Raw genomic sequence first — 24,999 nt, forward strand, 5'->3', positions numbered from 1 at the left:
GAAAAAATCCCAAGTTATAAAAATACAAACGAACACAGTCAAGCATGAACAACAATGCCCATTCGTTGACAATCCGTTGGGTTGTTTTAAAGAAATGAGAGCGATTTATTTATAGGGAGACCGCGGTGAAATGGGGCAATTTTGTCATAATAATTGGGGAAGATTTCTTGTAACTCGAGTAATACAATCCGAATAAAATGAAGTATACCCTCGGGTAGATACCCTTACTTTAAAGTGAGTTTTCAAAAACCCTATTTAAACTTTACTTGCGGATGACGGAAGCGTATTTTTAATCATTTTGAAACCAAAATACTTAAAGGAAAAGTCCACCCAACAAAAGATGATTCGAATTAAAAGAGAAAAATTCAAGCATAATTTCATCGAATTCGGTTGTAAATTAAGAAAGTTATGACCTCTTGCTTAATTTCACAAAACAATTATATGCACACCGTGGTCGGTATGCAAATGATGAGACTGATAACTTCATCCACTCACTATTTCTTTTGTATTTATGATGAAATATGAAATATTCTAATTTTCTCCTCATTGTCATGCAAGTGAACAACAATTAATTCCTCCCTGATCCTGTCGAATTTAGCATTACCTATTAATACTATATGGTTCAGTCAAGTAATGGGTCCTTATTGTCAAATATGTAAAAATGAAATATTGTATAATTCAAACAACGAAAAACAAAAGAAATAGTGAGTGAAGGACATCATCAACTGTCTCCTTCGGATGCCACTGAATTGTGCAAATCACTGTTTTGTGAAAAATAAGCGAATCTTTAAAATATCATTACTTTCTTAATTAGTTTACATTCGATTTTGATGAAATTTTCAGCATTATGCTTGTCTGATCTTCTCTATTGATTTAAATCAACATTTTTCTGAGGTGGACTTGACCTTTAATTTGGAAAATATGTTCTAAGGATAGAGAATTCAGTGATTTACCAATAAATATAGCCCGGAAGACTGCAGATTGCCTTATCAGATTTTTGGGGGTATATTCCTGTTGTATTAGGCCTAAATATTATTTTGATGCAATCGAGCTATAATATTTTTCATAGACCTATAGGCTTATATAGCCAATAAGCTTTTATTACAAGCATGACTGTACTGTTCTAGTGAAGGTCCGCGCAGTGGTGTAACTACGGGGGGGGGGGCACGTGCCCCCTAGTCTGCTGGGCAAACCCTTCACTCGAGTTAGGGTCTGAATGTGCAGCCTTAATTCTGTACTGAAGGCCTGGAAGGCTGGCAATTGAGCGCGCTTCGCGCCCTCACTAATTAAGTGACTCAAAATGTTTGTAGGTGCCCCCCCCCCTATGCCGTGACCTACGGTACGCCACTGCATGAGTCCGCTTATCTCACTCGCTGATCTACAACGCGGAGCGAAGCGCGGGCCTGGAATTTGTTGGGGTACAGTAGTCAGTATGCCTGTATATAATATGTAGGTATAGGGCCTAAAAGATCGACTCAAGGCTGTGTAAGTATTCATGATCACGATCTCACTAAAATGATAATGACGCGAAGCACAAGCTAATTTTCTTAGACTTACACCCTGAAGCACTTTTACAGCAATTACATTAGGGGAGAGCGGGGCGATCCGTCCCAGGGGCAAGTCCGCCACGGCACGTGATTTGCCCATTTCCTGTGATTGGATATAAGTTTTTTTATGATAATGGATTCTAGAACATCTACCCCCTGGACATCCACCCCTCGGATATCCACCCTCTATATATGACATCCACCCCTATATAGAACAAGTACCCCTGCATGGGACATCTACCCCCGGACATCTGCCCCCGGATATCTACCCCTCGGACATTTACCCCCCGGACATCTACCCCCGGACATGCATCTACCCCCGGGCATCTACCCCCGGACATCTACCCCCGGACATCTATACCCCCGTACATCTATACCCCCGGATAACATGAGGTTTAAGAGTTACCATTTTCAAGTCGATATGCACAGATTATTCTGTTCGCGATTCGAGTTTGCAGTATTTTGTATTAGCGCGATACGCATCCTGATCATGATCTCTAAATTGCTTCGAAAACTTTCCAGGGGATGACCATGGAGGTGACCCGCCCCCTACATGGCAGTGCGCAAAAAGTAGGAATTTAAGAGAAGACCAAGAAAGAAAGGAGAAAGAAAAATAAAAAAAAATAAGAAGAAAATCTAATAAAGTGATTGGGGAACTAAAATGAATTGGTTTAATAAACAAATTTTGATTTCACTATAAGCTTGCGCTTTGTGTTCGCATTACCTTCTATTTCCAAGAAAAATAAATGATGCCTATGATATCATTTTGTTGTAATACATGTAAGACATGTTTTTGCTTGCGCTTCGAGATATTTAGAGGGATACGGTAACTATGACTATGCATTATATTCATCGCTACAACTTATTTTACATTCTGGGAGACATACACACAATGCATGAAAATCTGAAATAATTATTGTGATTGCATGTAAACATGATCACAGCCGTACACAACTGGTGGGGGGGGGGGAGGGCGCGCCACTTTGTTAAAAAAATAATGACCCCGAATTGGTATTGCGCCCACCCCCCCACCCCCCCACCCTCGAAATTTTGAAAACTTGCATTTTTTTCACTAAAATTTTTCACAAAATTCCCCAAAAGTGTGCATAAAATCCTTCAATTTCACTTTTAAAAATGCAAATGCACCTCAATGACAAGCTTGGTCGCTTCGCTCCCTCACTTTTGAGTTTCTTATTTTTTTTACGCGTACGTACATCCTGCCCCCCTCGAAATTTCTGCATGTGGCTTTGAAAATAAGAAAAAGGAAAGTGGGGACATGACATTATCATCGACGTGCATAACTGTTTTTCACAAAATGTAGGCCTAGAGTTTAATTTTAAAATTAAAAAAATCAATAACTTTCTGATTGTTATCAGATTTTGAAGAATTTTTCAGTATTTTGCTTTATGAAATTTACTATAGTTATTTAGATAAAATTATTTTCAGCCCGCGGGTGGGATACCCCTTTCATTAATGAGATACATAATGGTCTCTTTTGGAAATCATTATAAACAGTCCTTAAAATACTACCTTTTCAGGTAATATAATCAAAACCTTCAGCTCGCTGGCATGAAGGCACGCATATCCTGTTCATGATAACAAAGTGCTTACATGCTTATGATGATCAGGCTTTTGGATTAAATCAAATCTCTCTCTAAAAAAAACCCTTCAGCTCGCGAAAATTAAACTAATTTCATCCATCTTGCAGCGCGATCCAATATTTCTATACGCCAATTCTAAGAAATGTATTGAGTTTTGAGGAAAGGGAATTAAGGTCCGAAGGTGTGTAATTTCTTGGACCCATAAAGCGATTAATTCCTAGTGCTGAAGAAACGACAGTGACCTGTCACATTTTACATGTACTTTCAGTTGTATTTTGCATCGAAAGGTCAGAATACATGTCCTGTAATCATAAATTCCACAGGTTTCTTAAGGTTTATTAAGAATAGATTTATTTTCTTTCATACAACCCTCAATGATATGAGATAATTTTTTTTATTAATTAAGTTTAACAAATATTTCTGAAAATTTGTAGAATTCATGTAATCCACATACATGTTTTTATCACAAAATAGGATCTGAAAATAATATTCATAAAAAAAGGATTTTCATTGAAATGTCAATATTGTTCCTAACAGTGCATTATAAACATTGCACACTTTTAGAAAATAAATCTATCAAATTCATATACATTTCAAAATATATAAAAAATATTTTAATGTTGATTAGATGGTGTAAATCAATCAAATTACACACACATCTTAATATCTATTTGTGCTTGAACAAACTGACAATTTTTGTCCAGAGTATTACAATTACATGTATATAGCTTCGCATCAAAATGAAAGCAGAAGTGTGAATAAAGTAGATCCCATTCAAATGATTTTTGTAATATCGGAATTTAGTTCATTATTATAGTATATAACTAAAAAGTGTTAACGCCCTCTACTTCGATTGATAGTACACTGATCTGACTACTATACTATAGTATACAGATTATCAGTGGTTTGCTCCGTGATTGACTGGGAATTCAGGATGTTTAAAATTACGGAGATTCGGGCCTGAGATACAGACAATGAATAGATATTTAATTATAAGAGCGGCGTAATCAGTAAAAAATGTGAGGGGCTAGATATATGGCGTATTGGGCAAGATTTATTAAACAGTTGCTAGCGAGCGACCAAAAATTTTGACATAAAATTCAGGAAATATCATTATATTTTACTCTTCTCTCTTTTTTTTCTGGTTGTGAAAATTATCGGGGAGGAGGTGGGGTGGGGGCAAGTACCCCCTATCTGTACACTTCTGGACTAAATTATCAACCTTTCTGTTTTCATGTATTATGAACCTGAAAAAAAAGCAGAGAAGTGTGATAGAACAATAAAACATGTTTTGTTGGAAAATAAATGCTTAGTGTAGAATTCTGAAAGATAATAATTCATTTAGAAAAAAATTCTTCTTGACTGAATAACTGTCATGTTGATGGATGTGTCTAGATTTTTTGTTTTTGTTTTTTGGGGGGGTTACTTGAGTGATCAAGTTCATTTATCATGTAAATATTAGTTATTACACTATCATGTATAATACAAATTAAATATTTGAATTGTATGAAATTAACACATAACATAAAAGTAGGCCCGGGGGGGGGGTGCACTCAAATTATATTTTGATGTGGGTGTGCCTCACGAAACCATGAAATGGGGATCTAAGGAACTGACCACAAGGGTAAAATACGGGGTCTTGGGAACTAAATATATACCGGGCGGGGCAGCTTCTGAATGGAACTTTTGCCATTCAGAGTATCAAGAGAACTGAAAATTAGAAAAAGGGGGTCATCAAAGCGGCACGTCCCCGTACCACCAATATATGTGAGTGCCCCCCCCCCCCCCCCCGGGAAAGTAGGTTTATGTGCAAAGAGCAATTCATACTATCAGGGATATCAGGTACCAAATTTAGACAGCTGTTTCATTGTGCCATTAAAAAAAAAATGCAATTCATTATTTTACACCAAGGATAAAAAGGTCAATGTTTATTCAGACATGAACATCAATCTTGTATTTTTGTGTGCAATCTGAAGGAAGAGACTTGAGAACATCTTGTATCAATTATAAAAAAAATCTTCATATTTAGAAACATAACTCAGTCAGCTTTTCCTAAAATGTAACTTTTTATTTCCACTGTACAAGAACCAACTTAAGCTAAGGGTTTACCTAACCTCCATAATATTCATCACATGAGCTATGCATTTAAAGGCGTACTATTCCAAGCTACAAAATTAATATGGTTTGAACAGATACAGTAAATTCAGAAAAACAAAACACTGAACATTTCATCAAAATCAGACAAGGAATAACAAAGTTATAACATTTGAAAGTTTTGCATTATTTCAGTGAAACAGTTCTTTGCATTTCTTCATGAATATGCAATGAGCAAGATGATGTCTTATCCCAAATTTTTCAACTATATTTTAATATATGAAGTTCTATTTATTCACAATTATCCTCCAAGAATAAAAAAAAAGATTGACAAATGATTTAATTTTGTGAGATATTCATTGCTGCAAATAATTTCATTACAATGGAAGACTACATACATGTACATATATGTAAATATAACATAATTCTGATTTCATAAGAACAAGGAAAGTGGGGAAACATCAACAGCCCACTGCCCACCTATTGTATATTCATGACGACGTGCATATAACAGTTTTTATAAAATATTGCTTGAATTTATAGTTCAATAACCATTATCAGATTTTGATGAAATCTTCAGCATTTTGCTCTGTGAATGATTTTCAGCCTGGAGCATCCCTTTAAAACAATATGGACTCTGGTACTAAACAAAATACACCTTAAAACAAATCTGTAGAATAAATTTATAGAGATCCTCAATGTGTAATCAAAATCTTCATAAACATACGTATATATAAATAAGAAATATAATCTTGCACTTGAACTTTCTTGAGATGTTGGTATTTTCTTAATTGCATCTTATTATTCTATTCTTCTGGGCTATTATTTGTCATCTCAAGAAATACAAAATAAATAATATTGTCTGTACTCTGGCTAAATGTACTACTTGTATTCATGACAAAATACAATTTGAATCAAACCAAGTAGCAATTTACATTTCAGCAGGGCCCTGTCTTACAAAGAGTTACGATTGATCCCATCAATCATACCTATGGAAAGCCAGCAACGTCTGCATCTTATAAATACATGTTTGTTCAAAATATTTTCTAGATATAATGTACATTCATAAATTCATTGTTTTCTTGACAATTTGGAGTTTTCCCCTTTGTTTACAAAGGACATTTTGCAAATTTCCTGTAGAAAAAAATATGACACTGATGGATTTCCATAGTTACCATTGATCCGATCCATCTCAACAGTATGGAAATCCAGCAATGTCATAATTTTTTCTACTAAAAATTTGCACAAAGTCCTTTATACACAAAGAGAAGCACACTGATATTTAAAAAAGGAATGAATGTATGAATTTATAGCATATCTAGAACATATTTTGAGCAAACATCCATTTTACATGTTAATGCTGCTGGCCTTCCATAGTTGTAGTTGATCAGATTAATCGCAACTCTTTGTAAGACAGGGCCCTGGTGTACATATGAGCAACTACATAAAGAATGTATGTACGATTTCTTTATAAGGAGCGCCTTGAGCACCTAGCGAGGTGGATACGTGCACTATACAAATCCTATATTATTTATTTATAAGTGACCTTTCTGAAATGAATTATCTCTTTTTCAATTCGAAAATACATAATGCTCTCATTTTTATCATGCATAGTTCAAGCAGTTTGTGAAGTGAGAAAAAAAAGAGAATAAAAGCAAATGGAGGGTGGAGGTACAAATTGCTTTATAAAGTTGGTCAAGGTATCACATTATTGAATCGATGCCATTCTGTATCAAAGAAACATATAACATACTGGAAAAGTCATCTTTTCCATTCCCTTCCAATAAAAGGCAGTACTTAGTAATGCAACATGAGCGGATGAAAGAAGAATTGTATAAAATTACAAGGGTTAAAACAAATATTTGCAGGAAAATAAGTTGTGAAATGCATATCAAATATATGGTGGGCAAATAATGGCATATGCCTATCAACAACTATCCTACAAAGCTAAGAACAGCACTTTTTGCATGACCAGCAATACACCTAGAAAAAACAAATGATTGCAGTTAGATATATATTTCCATGAAATCACATAGTTCGCTTGCTAATAAATCTATAAAATTGATTTAACTAAATAGCATAGCAGAAGGATAACAGCATGATATCATAACTATAAAGTCCTTGAATTTAATAATAATTAAGGCACTCCATAAACAGATACATGTGTAAGGCCATAACGGGAATATAAATACATCATACAATTCATGACCTTTAAAATTGGTATGATTTCAACTATTCAAAGACACCTACACTCTGTGGAGTCTATGACCGTTGACATCAGCATGAAGTGACAACAGATGCAATTCATAATACAGAATCCATGACCTTTAACCCTGGTGAAATACTTTCCTCTTCAAAGACACTTTGCAGTAGTTCACTTTGTAGGGACAATGATGTTTGACATTGGTGTGAAGTGATCCTCCTAACGGGTGCAGTTCATTATACAGAAACCATGACCTTTGACCTTGGTGCTATTGAATCCTCTTCCTACCAATCATCACATAGTTCATTAAGTTTATATTCACTTGATCTACAAGCCATTTGGTCAACACTACACTTGGTTTAATGCCCACTTTGTCTAATTCTCATTCAGTCCAATGCCCAGTTGGTCCAATATCACTTTATCTATTTGTTTTTGTTACTTTGTAAAATTAAGATTTGTTTCATGAACAGCTCATCTAACCATAAAGATAACATGGTGTAAGTAGGTATTAGAAAATATAGGTAGAGCCTTACTGGGATCGTAAATGGGCCAATAGCAATCAGTCCAAGTGATTTGTAGATTAAATGGTTGTATATGAGGTAGGATTAGATCGTGTGGGATGAGACCAAATGGAAAGTAGACGTAGCGGTTGTAGACACGGGCGTAAATCCGTGACGTCATGCTATTCTCAAGTGGGGGGGGGGGGGATTGAACAATAAATCATCTCCCCCTGAACAGTAGGTGTGACGCAAGGATTTACGCCAGTGGTTGTAGACCAATCAGCAATTACTGTTCATTTATCATGACCTTGACACTGGCGCTATTCCATCCTTTGCGCCACAATGCCCCTGTAGATGACTGTGACATAGATAGCCAATATCAGGACCACAAATATGTCATCAAAGAGTCCTAGAACCCCAAAGATTGCCTCTGGAATGATGTCTAGAGGGGATATAAGGTAGAGAAGGGCCGCTGCGAAGCAGAAAATGATCCTCAGACGGAACATCCAAACAACTCCATGGTAAGAAAAGAAGTCATGGGCAGCGTGACGTAGCAAGGTTGGAAGATCATAGATGTAGTCCATAAACTATAAATAGTGAAAGAAAGTAAAATCACATGAAAGAGTTATGGAATTGGATACAATAAAAATAAATAAATAGAATTGACAGCCAACTATCATGAATGTAGTCCCAAAATATATTTTAGTGAGAAAGCACCTGGATCTATTTAAAAGAGTTTGGATAAAATCAAAACAAAGAAAAAAAAAGACTCTTTGTTACATATCAACAGTTTCAGTTAATTTCACCAGGATGAATAAGTAGAACCCTGATCCCTTTTACACACAGTTACATCTACCAACTAAGGATTACATTGAGACTCAAACTTTCTGTTTACCCTTAGCTTTAATTAATGCTCATTCACTCATTTACCCATTTATTCATTAATCTATCAATTTATTCAACAAGTTTCCTATTTCCTCTTTTCCTTTATCATTCATTTGATTGACTGATTGATTCATCAATTCATTTATATCTAGTTGTAGATTGTTTTTTTCATTTTCCGTCTTTTTAAGTGAATTTCATCTAGAAATTCAATTTGTAATAAGCCCTATTTTAACACAGATTATTACTATCATTAATATCACCAAAAGCCTGCATTTTGCAGAAAGCCATAATAACAATACAAGAAACAATGGCAAGAAATAAATAATAAAACTTTTTTTTCCAAGACTGTTATTCTTTGATTCACCAAATCCTCATGAAAAATGTAGAATTGTTAATCAGAAATTCTATTTTTTTCTACTTACAGGTCTGGGCTCTCCTGAAAATCTTCTATTATAATCCCTGATTTCTGCAAGAATTCTTCTCCCCTCACCACTATTCTGTTCATCTTGTTGGAATACTGGTAGGATGATTGTTACCTGAAAAACATATAGGAAAACAGAATGAAGATAAGAAAATGACATTCAATATTATAAGACACCTAGATAGATCCCGGTCATTTGATAGGTTATTTGATGTCGATCATTCAGTCCATTTTATAGTGACGTCATTATCCGTGCAATTTTGGATCCATTCATTTTGCAATTTTAGATCTGATTAGATCTGCAATTTTAGATATGATTTTGTCCATTGTACGCACATGCCGAGACCTCAGGCGCTACCTGTAAAACCACTTGTGCTTGCAGTGCTCATGTTGTATGTATGTGACAATCAACAGACCACGGTGAAAGATGAAATGATGCCTTGTTGAAAGGATCATTCAATTCATCTTTCTGCACTCATAAACATGGAACTGATAAACAACAACTACAACTACTACTACTACTACTACTACTACTACTACTACTACTACTACTACTACTTCCTACTACTACTACTACTACTACTACTACTACTACTACTACTACTACTACTACTACTACTACTACTACTACTACACTACTCTACTCTACTACTACTACTACTACTACTACTACTACTACTACTACTACTACTACTACTACTACTACTACTACTACTACTACTATTACTATTACTACTACTACTACTCCTTCTACTACTACTACTACTACTACTACTACTACTACTACTACTACTACTACTACTATTACTACTACTACTACTCCTTCTACTACTAGTAAATATACTACTTCCATAATCTCCACTTCCACTACTATATTCAAACATACAAGAAACACTCACAGTATTGATAGAATAGCCACATTTCACAATCATAGAATAGGCCTATCTACAAAAAACAAAAACAAAACAATGATGTTCAATACGTAGATTGCAATTTTCAAAATTATACTTTTGAATGATTTCTTAATGTAGGATTTGTTTTGTTTATTTACCATTTGTCTACACACAGGACAGCTTATAGCACCAAGCCATGTACCATGTCTCCAGTAGGCAATTAAACAGTTACCTGAAAGGAAGAATATAATAAAAAATAAAAATAAAAAAGCAGTCTAAATATTCATATGGTCTTTAAGCAGACAACGTCTAATGCCACAAGGGCTAAACCTATTTGGTCTACTATCAATTTGGTTAAATTGCCGTTTGCAGATTTGGTCTACCTTTAATCAATGCCTATCCACCCAATGAGGAGTACTAAGATCAAATACGAAATATTCAGCTTACCAAATATACCAAACATTGAAATGAAGAGTAAAGCAAGCATGGGTCAGTCCTAGTTTCTAAGCTGTCTTCAAAGACACAGAAACATGACCAGGGACCTGTAACACAAAGGTTACCAATTGATCGCTAGTTTCAAAGAACAATTCTGATTGGTTCATGGTCAGTCTACTTGGCAAAATCCGCATGGTACGAGGATCTTGATTGGTCATTTCATTTAGCGATTAATCGCTAACCTTTTTGTTATGGCGCCCAGGTGGTGTTCATAATGCTGTTGTGTTGAGAACTGATAAAATGAGTGTCCAAAAATGTGATTTGAAATTTATTCTGAGGTATAAAACGAGTATAATAATATGACCCCAATTTCAATATCAAACCTAACGACACTTCTTTTTCTTTTTTTAAACTAGTACTAAAATTAAACCTCAGCTAGTCTGCATAATAATTGGAAATTTTGCATTCTTTGGGAATACATATAGACACTGACAATTTCATTACATCCCCCCTGGAAATTAAACAAAACAGCTATTTCTGGAAATTCCAATCCAAATATAAAGGCATCAAACGCGAAACCTACCACAAAACACATGACCGCAATTGGTCTCAGCTGCGCATTCTTTCTCTTCAAGGCAGATAGGGCAAGGTGCGTCTCCATTATACTGCTGGGTGCTCATACCACGTCGTCCATTACTGCTCTGCCCGTTACCACTGTCTTGTCTGTTTGACTCCCCCGTTGCTTGCCCATTCGTTGCTGCGATTCCATCGGGGTCACTGGTATTTGATCTACCGTAGCCGAGCTGGGTGCGTGTATGCTGGACCTGGGCTTCACTCTCTGGGTGTATGGCTCTAGTTGCTATTAATCTTAACCTGGAAAGTTTTGAAGGACAGAATAAAAAAAAGAACTTCGTTTTCATTAATTTATATGAATTGTAAGCATGATTTTGGAATTCCTTCTCTTAGCAGCTTTAAATCAGGCATTGGCAAGAATTATGCTATTGCTTCATACACGACGCATTTGTGTATGTTTAGTGATGCCACATTTAATTGACATTTAAAAATCCATAAATCTAACTCTGCATGGCAAATAGAAATAAGACTACGAAATGGTATTCATTTTTCAGAACTTAAAAAATATAAATGTTAAAACTTATCGATGGTTTATTGTGTTTGTACAATTGAAGACTCCTGCACCATGTGCAGGGTGTTCCGCAGTGGTTACATAAATTTAATCCCTTAATCCTATCTATGTGGCATACACCCAGTTGTTATTTGTCTGGACAGGTTGTTTGTCTAAGCAAGACTGGAATTTTAGGAACTTTGTGATTATTTTTTTTAATTGTTTAAAAGCAATAATACAACAAACAACTAACTTTCATTTTATTTCTGCTATTTGATGCATGTATCTTGAGAAAACCCAGATCAAATGTTAATTTTTTTTCTGCTCAAGGTTCCAGACATATAGGACCCCAGTCCTATAAAATGCTCCAATAAATCTGTCAAATTTTGCCAGTCCATATTTTCATATGGCTAGATAATCTATTCTATAAATCACTAGCTCTAAAAAAGCGATGGGTTCTTGTCAAATCTTCACCAATATGTTTCTTTTGTGGGCATGCCTCCTTTTTTTCTGATTTTATTTTAACAAACTTCAAGTCAGGTTGAACTTCACCTTGTCTCTTAAAATTCCATTCAAAAGAATGAAGAACCAACTGCAGAATATATGCAGTTGCAAGGGCTTGGGCCAATGGAATGGAATGCTCTAACTTAACTTAAAGGTAAAAAAAAGGCACAAGCGATTTGTGTCTCGCCCACTTATGAAAATAACCAGAAATATCGTGACTTGCGAGGGCACGCAACAGAATTGTATCAAAACTTAATTTAATGAAGGTTAAAAATAATATATCTAGCCCAAATATAGAACAGTTCCATATTTGGGCTAGATATAGGCCTATCATTTTGAACCTTCTCCATGTTTTTATTTTCAATTTTAGTGGGGGGTGCATATGGAACTCTCGTCCAACCATGAAACTTGGGTCTTGCAGTAGTACTTTGCACTGTCCCAATTACAATTGTATCACTATCGGCATTGGGTGATTTCAAGTTCGGTGTTTGATGTTGGTGTTGAGAGCGTGAAAAGGCTGCTGAACCAAGTTCCAAACACAAGCTGGGTTCCGAGGACCGAGGACATCAAGCCTCTGCGCTGCTGCATTATCTCAAATTTATCTAAAAAATCGGGGAGTAAAATCTCATCGTACAGAATGCAAAGGGTAAAATCACTTCAAGAATCAGAAAGAGTCAATATTATTTTTCATTAAAATGTATAAAACACTAGATCTAATGATTTGCACTTATTCTGTAAAAGATAATTTTACAGGGATGTTTCATCGCGTTCGCCGCCTGTTCGTTCATCAATACCAACACCAACACCAACACCGAACTTGAAATCACGATTTCCTGATCCCTTGGGGTTGGTGTTGGTGAATGGGGAAATAAAACGTAGATCGTCAACACCAGCTGTTGTAATGATCGGTTCAGCAGACGACATTCAACGCCAGTGCTCAACACGAACTTTTCCGTAGACAGCTGGCAGTCGTCTGTTTCGTGAAGTTTTTTAACATTTTGATTTTTTAAATTTCTCCTTATACACAGATGGCTCGCGATCGTGCAGCCGCCATTAGGGGGTTAACAATGAAAAATCCCCCCAACGAGGCTCATCGATTTTTGTCTTTATTTCATAAAAATATGTAAAAAGAACTGGACCAAAATAAACTAGATTATTATTCCGTTTTGGCCTGAAATGCACCCAAACGGGAAAAAAAAATCTGTTGCGCAACTACCACCCTGGTTTATCCTAACTTTATACATAAACATATGCCATTGAGTCCCAGGCTGTACAGATCTTACGTTAGTTAAAACTTAGGTCTCTTCGGTGAGTGGAGCCAACGCCACGGAGTTCAGCGTAACAACCACACAGAGACCGAAGCTTTTGCCCAAGTTTTGGTCTTATTTTCCAAGGCAAACACCAGCGTGATTTCATGTACGGCGTTGTGGCTGGTATTGGTGTAGACCAAAAGCTTCGGTCTCTGTTATGTTGGTTGTTCAGCTGAACTCCGTTGGCTTCACTCACCAAATACAGAGACCGAAGTTCTAGCGCGATCTGTACAGCCTACAGGGGACTCAATGACAATGGCCATATGTTTATGTGTATTAAGTTCGGATAAAACAGGGCAGTGAAGTTGCGCGACAGCCGAGGTAAGTCACTGTTTTTGTTCCTTTTAACTTGATTTTCCCCGTTTTTTGGCAATTAATTCCAAGAGGGAATATTAATTTGCATTTCAGTCGCGTTCATTTTCAAAAGTTTGATTCATTAAAGACAAAAATTGAAGAGCCCCGACGGGGGGATTTTGCATTGTAAGTCCCCTAATGGTGATAGCGAGCCGTCTGTGTATGAGGAGAAATTTAAAAAATAAAAAAATGTTTAAAAACTCCTCGAAACAGACGGCTGCCAGCTGTCTAGTATTGGCGTTGTCACAACACCAACACCAGATTTCAACACCGTATGCACTTGTTCACTGCAACCACCTTGCCTGTGGGGAATCTACAGGTAGGACTATGGCTAGACAGCTGGCAGCCGTCTGTTTTGAGGAGTTTTTTAACATTTTTTTATTTTTTTAATTTCTCCTCATACACAGACGGCTCGCTATCGTGCTGCCACCATTAGGGGACTTACAATGCAAAATCCCCCTGTCGGGGCTCTTCAATTTTTGTCTTTAATGAATCAAACTTTTGAAAATTAACGCGACCGAAATGCAAATTAATATTCCCTCTTGGCATTAATTGCAAAAAAAACGGGGAAAATCAAGTTAAAAGGAACAAAAACAGTGACTTACCTCGGCTGTTGCGCAACTTTACTGCCCTGTTTTATCCGAACTTAATACACATAAACATATGGCCATTGAGTCCCCTGTACAGATCGCGCTAGAACTTCGGTCTCTGTATTTGGTGAGTGAAGCCAACGGAGTTCAGCTGAACAACCAACATAACAGAGACTGAAGCTTTTGGTCTAGACTATGGCATGCCAATGCTGTACAGAGCACACACTTTAAAAAATGATGAAAATATCACTTTTGTGACCAAAATTACTAATTTCCATACAGTTGCAATTTATTTTTCATTAGTAACTTGGGAATAATTTTTGTATTCACTAGAGCACTCAAAAACTTAAATTTTTGGCATATTTTGGTGTACGCCCTCTATTGGTGGAAAATAATATGGCAAGAAAATTTCCATTTTTTTATCTCTATTTTTAATTAAGAAAAATAATTTAAAGAATCAAATTTACTTAAGGGCCAAGTTATATGACGAATAGGTGTAATGGAAACTGTCAGTGTAAAAAAATCAAGCATTTGTCCCAAAGAAAAAGAGAAAATAAGCCAAACATTGCCATCCTTATTTTGCCACACATGGAGATATAACTGAGAACAAGGTTATATCATAACCTTGTTCATTGAATGAGTGACCGTATGCCTAACGTTAGATCTACTTGAATTTGAAATCACCCATCGTAATTTCGTATTTGCGATTGCGCATGATGCGGTTAAACTACACTACTAGTCACTAGATCGACTACAGTACAGTCCAGACACGCATTACTATCTCCGCCCGAAGCTTCGGCGCGGCGATGCCGATGGTGTTCATCCGAGCGATGGAGATTCTACTTACCGGTTTCGATAAGCGACAAAAAACGGCACGGCGACTACGATTATTAACCCAAAGATATGAAACAGCTCATCTCCTATACCTTCAACAATAGTTCCTGTTTCAGGCTGGCTCATTTTCAAACTTAATTGAATATTTCACAACACAAACATCACAGTCTTCGTATTTCTACTCAGTGCCAGCGCCAGTCAGATGACTTTTGATGACAATACGACGCGACGACAATTACAAATGATCGACGCGCGCGACCACGCCCCATATCGATATCCCAAGGCTAGGCTAAGCGTATAAACGGGGATTCCCCCAATTTATCATCTCCCCTTCCACCTGTATACCTGTATACCTCCCCTGCTAGAGAAAAGTTACATGGCTTTCAATAATCCCATGTTCAACACTGTGCATGTTAAAGAGAGGGAGAAGGGGGGGGGGGGGGGGCTTGGGGCCTCCAAAAACTTTCTCGACCTAGAAAAACAAAGGAGAAAAAAATAAAGAAAACGATAGGAAAAAGGGTGATGATCTCTGGATTCTATTTTTCTATAAACAGACATGAAACAGAAGGTCATTTTTTTTCTCGCTCGCTTTGCTCGCGAGCAACTTTAGGGGCGGATCCAGACTTCGCCAAGGGGGGGGGGGGCTGAATTTTTTTAAAGCCATATTTTCCTTTCAAGGCAGTCCTAATAGTCACTTTTAGCTTTTTCTTATAAATGAAAATAAATATACTATAATCTCATATTAGATAGTGCGAGCGCGAGCTATTTTTTTTTAAATTTTATGTTTTTTGTCCTTAAATTTGAACAATCTGGGCAATGTTTGTTATCCTGACCAAGATGTGTATGCAACTTAATAATTACTGCGAGCGCGAAGCGCGAGCAGAAATTTTTAATATACGTTTTGATCTGATCGAAAAGGGACCTGTTATGGACTGCTTGCAGTTAGTCATGAAGACGTTACATATTTCAACAATCAAATCAAGTAATGTGAGCGCGAAGAGCGAGCTGAAAAATTTTGAAACCTAAATAATTGAAATTCCAAGCACTTTTTATAATCGTGAACAAGATAGGTACTGTATGTATAACTAAACAATTGATGCAAGCGCGCGAGCAGAAAAAAAAAATCGAGATTTAGACCCCACAACGGAACACTCGATCTATTCATGTTTTGTAAATCATGAAAAGGATGGGTAGTTGGGGATCTTCCTACATTAATAATGCGAGCGCAAAACGCGAGCAGAAAATTTTTGATAATTCTGATCTAAAACTGAATAATGATTTAAAACAAGCTGCGTGTCTGAATAAACATGCGCGCGCGTATATATTTCAGATTTAGACCTAGAATCTGGGCATTCTAAATACATTTTTTAATCATGAAAATCAATAAAGCGGTCGAGCGCGAAGCGCGAGCTTAAAATATTTGATATTCCAATCTGATAATGGGTTAATTTAAGCTCTATATTTCAAGCAATTTGTAGGAAAATTGTGAGGCAGATATGGATCGCACTTAAACATATTTTTCATAATTGTAACTTTGAGTTTTGACACAGGACCGACCGGGGCATTCTGAGGATATTTTGTCATCATATGGAAATGATTACTATCTTCCTATTCCTCTTCCTATGCGCGAGATGAAACTTGTCGATATTCCATTCTGAAAAAAATGAACAATGTAATTATTAAATTGATATCTTATTCATTAATCTAATAGCCGAATGAGAGAGCGAAATCTGTTAATATGGCCTGAAAGGCATGAGTTTATATATATATTTTTAACAATTAATGCGAGCGCAAATCGCGAGCCGAAATTTTTTGATAAACTGTCATGAAATGGGGATTTCAAGTACTGTGTTAAAGAATTAATATTGAGATATACGTAACTCGCCAATCAATATGCGAGCGTGTATGCAGCGCTATAGCTGATACTTTTTGACAATCAGACCTGATAGGGATATTTTAAGAACTTTATGGAATACACGAAAATAAATCAAATGAAACAAAGAAAATGTTAATATTTAGACCATAAAACTGACATTTTTTACAGAGCACTCTTTGAAAATCAATTTGTAAATCAAACAAAATAATGAATGTTCGATTTCTGAGCTGAAATATTTATTGTATATTGACTTAAAAACTTGATGTTTTAACCCTAAAAGGACTGGGGGCCATGATGATGACCCCGGTGCCCCCTCAATGCTTCGCGCGATATTTCCGAAACGAAAAAAGATAACGCCGCAAAATTTTAGGACTTTTTTCTTTGAAGTCTAACGCAACTTCTAGACCAAATTCGCGACATACGGGGGAGCATTTCATGAAAGGACATGTCAGACGTTTTATCCGACAAGTCCCATTTCATCAGACAGTTACCATAGTTACAGTGCTTCTCAGCCAATCAAAATCAAGGAAAGATGTCAGATCTGATAACTTGTCGGACACAAATATTGATGAAACCACTGGCGTAAATCCGTGTTGATGGGTGGGGGGGATGACTGAAATATTTTGGCTTTTTTTTTTGCAATTATGTTTTTAGATATGCAAGGAATTGTCATTGATATGTCCACAATGGCGTACGGTGTGTCACGGCATTGGGGAGGGGGCACCAGCAAAATGTTTGAGTCACTGAGTGAGCGCGCTCAGTTGCCAGTTATACTGACCTAATAGAGACATTTTCTGGACAATGTCATTAAACGGCTATGCATCTCCCTGATCAAATAATGCGAGCTCGAAGCGCGAGCTGAATTTTTTTTATATTCACACCTAAAAAGAGACATTATTGTCAAATTTGTGTAATCATGATAGGTACCTGTCTTGCTAAACAATACGAGCGCGAAGCGCGAGCTGAAGTTTTCGTATATTTTGACCCCAAACAGCGATATTTTGAGGAATATATTTTAGGAATCCATTAAGAGTATGCATATCTCACCATAGTCATCTAATGCGAGTGCCAAGCGCTTGCTGGTTTATAAGAATTACATCTGAACACATGAAACACTTTCTGTAGTCATTGCAATCATGATTATCATACGCATCTCACTAATCAAAAATTGCGAGCGCGAAGCGCGAGCTGAAAATTTAGATAATTCAGACCTGAAGTGGGGCATTCTAAGGTCTCTTTGTAGGAATTAACTAGGACCATACGTAATTTAATATCCAAATGATGCGAGCGCGAAGCGCGAGCTGAAAATTTTTGATATTGAGATCAGAAGAAGGGACATTTTAAGGACTGATTTTAGGAATACATGAAGAGCAGACATATCTCACCAATCCACTAATGCGAACGTAATCACGGACAGGAAATGTTTCATATATACGAAGACCTTAACATGGGGCAATCACTTTTTGAGTCATGTAAAAGAAACATATGTCACTACATAAAACAATGATAACTCAAGTGCTAGGAAATATATTTGGTTTATATTGACTTGAAAACGGGATGTTTCAGTACAACAGGATTATATATCTCGTTAACAGACAATGCAAGCACCAGGAACAATGAAGACGTAGGCTCTGGGCAAATTATGTTTCATGAAGTTATGATAAAAATGTTTCTTATGTAATGTAACATAACATAATTATAATATAACATTATAATGAATAATATTTTCTTCTTTCCCACTATACGCTTCTCTTCCTTTCTCCCTCTTTTCTCCTTTCCCCCTTTTCCCCGTTTTTTTTGGTCAGCCGGTGGGGGGGGGGGGGGGGGCACGTGCCCCCATGCCCCCCCCGTAGTTACGCCACTGTATGTCCATATGGCAAATATCCCTCCAATATTATTATCTTGTTTACCCCATGATGGTTTAATGGTTTTATTAGAGATTACATTAAAAAAGAATTGACATTCCATCTTAATCCCTTCCCAAAGACCCCAACATTGATGAATTGGAAGAAACGGGAGTTTCTCTTTAATGTTATAATGAGGAAATAAGTATTTCGTTTGGAAATGGTGAACTGGCTCTTTATTTGCATTTTATGATTCAATAATATTGTTTTATTTGTTAAGCGGTATTTCAGGAAGAATTTTCACCAATAAAACACTTATCTCTTGTGATTTTTTTTTCATTTCTTTCGTAAAAAGTGGAGGGGGGGATGTCTGTACTGGCCACCCCCCCCTCCTCGAAAAGTGGGGGGATATATCCCCCCATCCCCCCCGGGATTTACGCCAGTGGATGAAACGCCCCCCTGGGGGACGTTTCATGAAAGGACTTGTCGGACGTTTTATCCGACAAGTCCCATTTCATCCGACAGTTACCATAGGAACAGTGCCTCTCAGCCAATCAAAATCATGGAAAGATGTCAGATCTGACAACTTGTCGGATGAAAATATTGATGAAGCACTCCCCAGGTATAGCATCGCGACGCCACGTGACTTTTTACGAGACAATGTCATGCCGAAAATGACTCATTTTTATAATTTGTGTACAAAAACTATGACAGATGAAATTTATAAAAGGCTGATTATTTTTTTCATTCTAATTGGTCTGCTTAATTAATTTAGGGCTTAATTTAGTTGTTAACTGGTCTGTAATAATTTCCATCGAAAAAAACAATGAAAAAAAAATTCACTTTCACAATTTTTATTTGTGGAAACCATTCGATTAGATTAAACAGATGACATTTGGAAAAAAATAGAAAATTTGAAGTGAAATTGGGTGTTAAATATGCAAACAAATTTGCATATTTTATTCATAATAAATAAAAAAATAATCATTTTCAGATTTTTTTGTACCGGCTTGTAGTTCATGTGGAATGTCTGTGCCAAATTTCGGCGCCGGCGATCGCGCGAACGGCGGTCGAGATCAGAAGGGGGGGGGGGGGAGGGGGCATCATGGCCCCCAGTCCTCAATACATCTCAAATAGCCCAGTCCTTTTAGGGTTAAGCTCCAATATTGAGCAAGATATGTGAATCACCTGACAGGCAATGCGAGCGCGAGCGAAAATTTATATAGTGACCAGTGGCGTACAGGCGGGGGGGGGGGGGGGGGGGGGTCTTGGTTCCACACTCAAGAGGAAATAAAAGAAATTTTAGGAGGCAACGTATAATGAAAAGAATGGAAACAATGAAATGTGTTATTTGCGGAATATAATGGAAAAATCTATCACATAATTAGAATTTAATTTCAATAGGCATTTTTTCCAGCTCGCTGGCGACTTTTTACAATTTTTCCCACATTGCTATGTTTTGGCCCCTCAAAATATGTGGTTCAACTGGGTTGAATAAATGTATTGTGTAAATGCTATATTCTGTATATACCCGCGATTTGATTAAAAATAGCGGCAGTCTACGAGGTTCAAATGGACTTGATATCAAGAAGTTCCGGGGGCTCCAGCCGGACCCCAATCGCATAGCACTGCCGTATATGAGTAGGGAAGGGTTGGGCCATGGTCCCCAAAAGTTCTACAACCAAGAAAAAAAAAAGGAGGAAAGAAAAGCAAAGGAAACGTGTAGGATATGATTTTATTTACTGAATATAATGTCAAAAAATATCTCAAAGTTAGATTCTCATGAAAAGGTGATTTTTTTTCTCGCTCGCTTCGCCCTCTCGGGACTTATATTAAGCCGTTTTTAGCACATGCGCCATACTGCGCCTCTCGTTTTTTTTTACTCTTCACGCTACTGCCGCAAAGAATCATGTTCACAGTGGCATACAGACCACAAAAAAGGAATGGAAAGAGAGAAGAGTGAAATATATTATTCTCTGGATATCATGTCAAAATCTATCGCAAAATTGGATTTTTGTAATAAAAATGTCAAAATTTTTGCTCGCTCGCAACTTTTTTTAATCGTCGCCTCATTACACCATGATATGACCGGGAAATGTTTAGCTCTTGCCCCCCTGGCCACCGACCCCTGTTACGCCGCTGATAGTGACATGAGTTTTTTTTCAAGTCTTCCCCTCATCTTATTTTTTTCACTCGTCTTCCTCTTATTTTTCCTCTTCTTTTTTAGCAATGGTAAATCAAACGGTCAAACGTACTTAGGGTATGTTTTTTTCCGAAGTTTTTTTTCCCTATAAGACTATAGCCAAACGTGTTTAGGGTATGTTTCTCCCCAAGCTTCCCCCAACCTCCCCCCCCCCCCCGGGAGGGGGGCACTTCCATTGACGCAGTGTTGACTGTTGGGGCAAAAAGTACATTATTTATGTAACATTTTAGTATTTTTACCCTCGCAAATTTCACTCTAAACACGTAGCTTTCTTAGCAAAATAGATACCATTTTTTTCATTGTTAGTGTTTTTGACCCCTTTATTACGTTAGGTGTACGTAACGTGCCCGATCTTGAAAACTCCTTTTTACGTGTTTTTTTTTGGTCGCGCATGGTATCCACTCGTCAATGTATAAGTGGCCCCACCGGGCTTTTCCCCGGGGCTTTTTCCTCCTCGTTTCTGAAGTGTTCAGGTTCTTCCCGATTGTGGTATTTAACCCTAACTTCACTGGGGGATGCAATACCCATGAATATAGTTTTGTCTATATTTAAATATAATGTTAGCAAGTAGACAAAACTTGTTACGGGGTCATACTCTGGCGACAACTTGTTTAGGGGCCAAAATGTGTAAATGAAGCTCGCAAAAAACTTGTTATAGGGGGTTATTTTGCACACAGAGAAAAATAATTTGGCCACGCATGTGTACATTAATACATTTGGCTGCCCCCCCCCCCGGGACACCGCCTCACTATATATATGACACCATGCAAGATTATGGCCGATGGCAAACCCTTCCAAAAAAAAAGCCTGAACTGAACTAAATTTAATTTATTACCAAATGTCAAAATACATTGAAACAAGGTAAATTGTCTATAGTATTATACTTCATCAGTAAAAGGACTCCACAGAAATAGCCTATTCATATGAGGACAAAAACATAAAGCCCCCTTATATCGAATCCTTTCTTAATGCATTTCATCTTTCCCCATTTCCGGGGCCATGTCTGGGATTAGGGAATCAAGTAGTTCTCTACTACTTCTCTCACCTTCTTTGTTGTCAGTATTAGCTGACCCCACCACCTCCCTTTACCATCCTCTACCCCCTCTACCCTGCCACCATCTCTCCCCGCCAGCCGATCATAATTTCCCCTCTCACCTTCTCTGGCCTAGCCTGGAAAAAAAAATCACAGATGGTCATTTTAGGTTTTTGTACTCAGTTTTGGAAAGTGTTTTTTCCCTTTTTTTTTTTTTTGGGGGGGGGGGGGGGGTTGAAGTCCCCATCTTCCTCGGTTCCGCGGCCCCTGCACTATCCTCTCTCACTCCCCTTCTCTTACCACCTCTCTCATCCCAATCCCTCTCCCCCTCCCTGTCTCTCTGACTCTTTCTCTCCCATCTTTCAGCCTCCCCCTTTCCCCATTTGCTTTTCCCCCTTCCTCCGAAACTCTCTCTCTTTCTTTCTCTCGATGACTCCCTCGACTTTCCTCATACATTTATTGATCATTTAAGAATACTGTATATACAAAAGCTAACAAACAAACAAACACGCCTGTCTATGATGAAAAGTAGGATTCTCAAAGATAGCAATAATAAGTCCCCTTTTCAATAAAGAAAGATGTCAGAAAAGAAAATGTGTCAAAGACTATACAATAATCTAATGTTTTATAACATTCTTTAGTTTGGCACACAATGTTGACTCGGGTCACTAATTTGATATTCGGTTCTTTTTCAAAACACATACTCATAATAGCCGCCGTAATTTTTACGGCCATGAAAAACTCTTAATAAGCATATTGAGAAAAAAATGCATGAAATTTACGTGTACAAAACTAATGTCTGACTAAAACAAAAACAAAAAAAGTACAATTCAATTCAATATCATAATTATGTTAGCTAAAGAATGTACACAATGTACGATTGTTAAGGAACTACTTTAAAAAGTATAATCAAATTGTTACGTGTGGGTTTTTTTCGCTTCATGCAGACGATATCAAAATATCTCCACAAAAAGTCGAAGTTTATAACAAAAACATTTTAAACTGAATTATAAAATGTTAATTGATAAAACATGTACAATGTGGTGTTAACTTTATACAATAATTGAAAAAATACTTAGAGTTTGGTTTATTTTCAAGCATTTTCTTTTACAACAAGGATCTATATGTAACCTTTATCTTAATATATGAATTTCCGTTTCTTTATTCCTTTATTATTTGAATTGAATTCCCTTCGATGCTTTTAGTAAGCCTGGAATTAACCTATAAAACTCTCCTAGTGAGCTTACATTTTTATAATTATTTTACTTTGCATTATCTTACAAGTCCCCTTAAGTATACAATATCATAAATATTCTTAACTTATTTGTATACAGGTGTCCAGACATACTTTTCATAGTGTAACATTAATTAAGCTACATGTATAAGTCATAAATGTATTAAGCTACATAATATAACATGCGGTGTTAACTTTATATAACGTTTGAACAAAATACTTAGGCATTGGTTTATTTCTAAGCATTTTCATTTATAACAAGGATCTATTTACTTGTAACCTTTTATCTTATATGATTTTGTGTTTCTTTACTTCCTTATTATTTGATTTGAATTTCCCTCGATGCTTTCATACTTTTGAGCTAGTAAACCTAAAATCAACCCATATGTTAACAGTCTCCTATAGTAAGCTACATTTGAAAAAAAAAATATTTTACTTTGTATTATCTTACAAGTCCCCTTGAATATACAATATCATAAATATTCTTAACTTATTTGTACAGGTGTCCGGACATACTTTTTTTTTATAGTGTAACATTAATTAATCTACGTGTATAAGTCATAAATGTATCTTATATACAAGCAATGCGGCCAGGCACACACACAAGTAATTCAACTCATTAAATACAAGTAAAAGTAAACACTTAATAAAGATAAAATATTATTGTGATAAATAATAAAGATATTAACATAATGATGGTAAGAAGAAAAGAATAACAGCAGTAATAAGAGTGATAATAAAATGCATTATCACAGTTTATTATAGTGATGGGCTTATAATTATATATCTGCACTCTAAAAAGGGAATTACCAAATTATTGGGTAAAATGGGAAATGCATGTTTATTGGGTAAAAAGATACCTAATATATTGTAAATTTTACCCAATGTTGCGTTGAAATTTACCCTTAAAAACTTTTACCCAGTATGGGGGGGGGGGGGTGAATGCCCAGCAAAAATCGTAATTCCGAAGGTTCGTAATTTCGAAGGTTCTTTATTCCGAAGGTTCGTAATTTCGAAACACGTAAATTGCCTATACCTCGATGTTCGTTAATCCGAAAACGTAAAAGGGTTCGCTAATCCGAACATTTGTGGCGTTATTCCGAAGGTTCGTCATTCCGAAGGTTCGATAATCCGAAAACGAAATAAGGTTCGATGTTCCGAAGGTTCGTTAGTCCGAAAACGAAATAAGGTTCGCTGTTCCGAAGGTTCGTTAATCCGAAAACGAAATAAGGTTCGTTGTTCCGAAGGTTCGTTAGTCCGAAAACGAAATAAGGTTCGTTAATCAATACGTTTTCGGACTAACGAACCTTCGGAATTACGAACCTCATTTCGTTTTCGGATAAACGAACCTTCAGAATTACGAACCTCACTTTGTTTTCGGACTAACGAACCTTCGGAATTACGAACCTCATTTCGTTTTCCGACTTACGAACCTTCGGAATATCCGAACCTTCGGAATAACGAAGCTTCGGAATAACAAAGCTTCGGAATTACGAATGTATGCGCCCTTTCTAC

General features: G+C 36.7%; 1 protein-coding gene across 3 annotated transcripts; it reads right to left on the reverse strand.

The window, feature by feature from the left end:
- Positions 1 to 5,195: 5,195 nt before the first annotated feature.
- LOC129271231 (E3 ubiquitin-protein ligase RNF170-like) lies at positions 5,196 to 15,641 on the reverse strand. Of its 3 annotated transcripts, none has more exons than XR_010295056.1 (6): positions 15,308 to 15,538; positions 11,163 to 11,452; positions 10,303 to 10,376; positions 9,253 to 9,366; positions 6,681 to 8,532; positions 5,196 to 6,191 (listed from the first exon to the last, which is right to left on the reverse strand). XR_010295056.1 is itself a non-coding variant. In XM_054908613.2 (5 exons), exons 1-5 carry the CDS (start codon positions 15,418 to 15,420, stop codon positions 8,266 to 8,268), a joined length of 858 nt encoding a protein of 285 aa, XP_054764588.2. In that variant the 5' UTR covers positions 15,421 to 15,641; the 3' UTR covers positions 5,196 to 8,265. The 3 variants fall into 3 exon arrangements, 1 of the variants encoding a protein (XP_054764588.2); XR_010295055.1 differs by having other exon boundaries at positions 5,196 to 6,396; positions 6,673 to 8,532; positions 15,308 to 15,529; XM_054908613.2 differs by having other exon boundaries at positions 5,196 to 8,532; positions 15,308 to 15,641.
- Positions 15,642 to 24,999: the final 9,358 nt, after the last annotated feature.

This window comes from Lytechinus pictus, chromosome 11, assembly GCF_037042905.1.
Source record: "Lytechinus pictus isolate F3 Inbred chromosome 11, Lp3.0, whole genome shotgun sequence".
Classification (NCBI taxonomy): Eukaryota; Metazoa; Echinodermata; class Echinoidea; order Temnopleuroida; family Toxopneustidae; genus Lytechinus; species Lytechinus pictus.

Excerpts from the sequence above, each read along its gene's own strand:
- LOC129271231 (XM_054908613.2), bottom strand. The coding sequence starts at position 15,420 with ATGAGCCAGCCTGAAACAGGAACTATTGTTGAAGGTATAGGAGATGAG. Across the intron at positions 11,453-15,307 it reads TTTGTCGCTTATCGAAACCG|GTTAAGATTAATAGCAACTA; the intron begins GTAAGTAGAATC and ends AAAACTTTCCAG. Across the intron at positions 8,533-9,252 it reads TTTCAGGAGAGCCCAGACCT|TTTATGGACTACATCTATGA; the intron begins GTAAGTAGAAAA and ends CACTATTTATAG.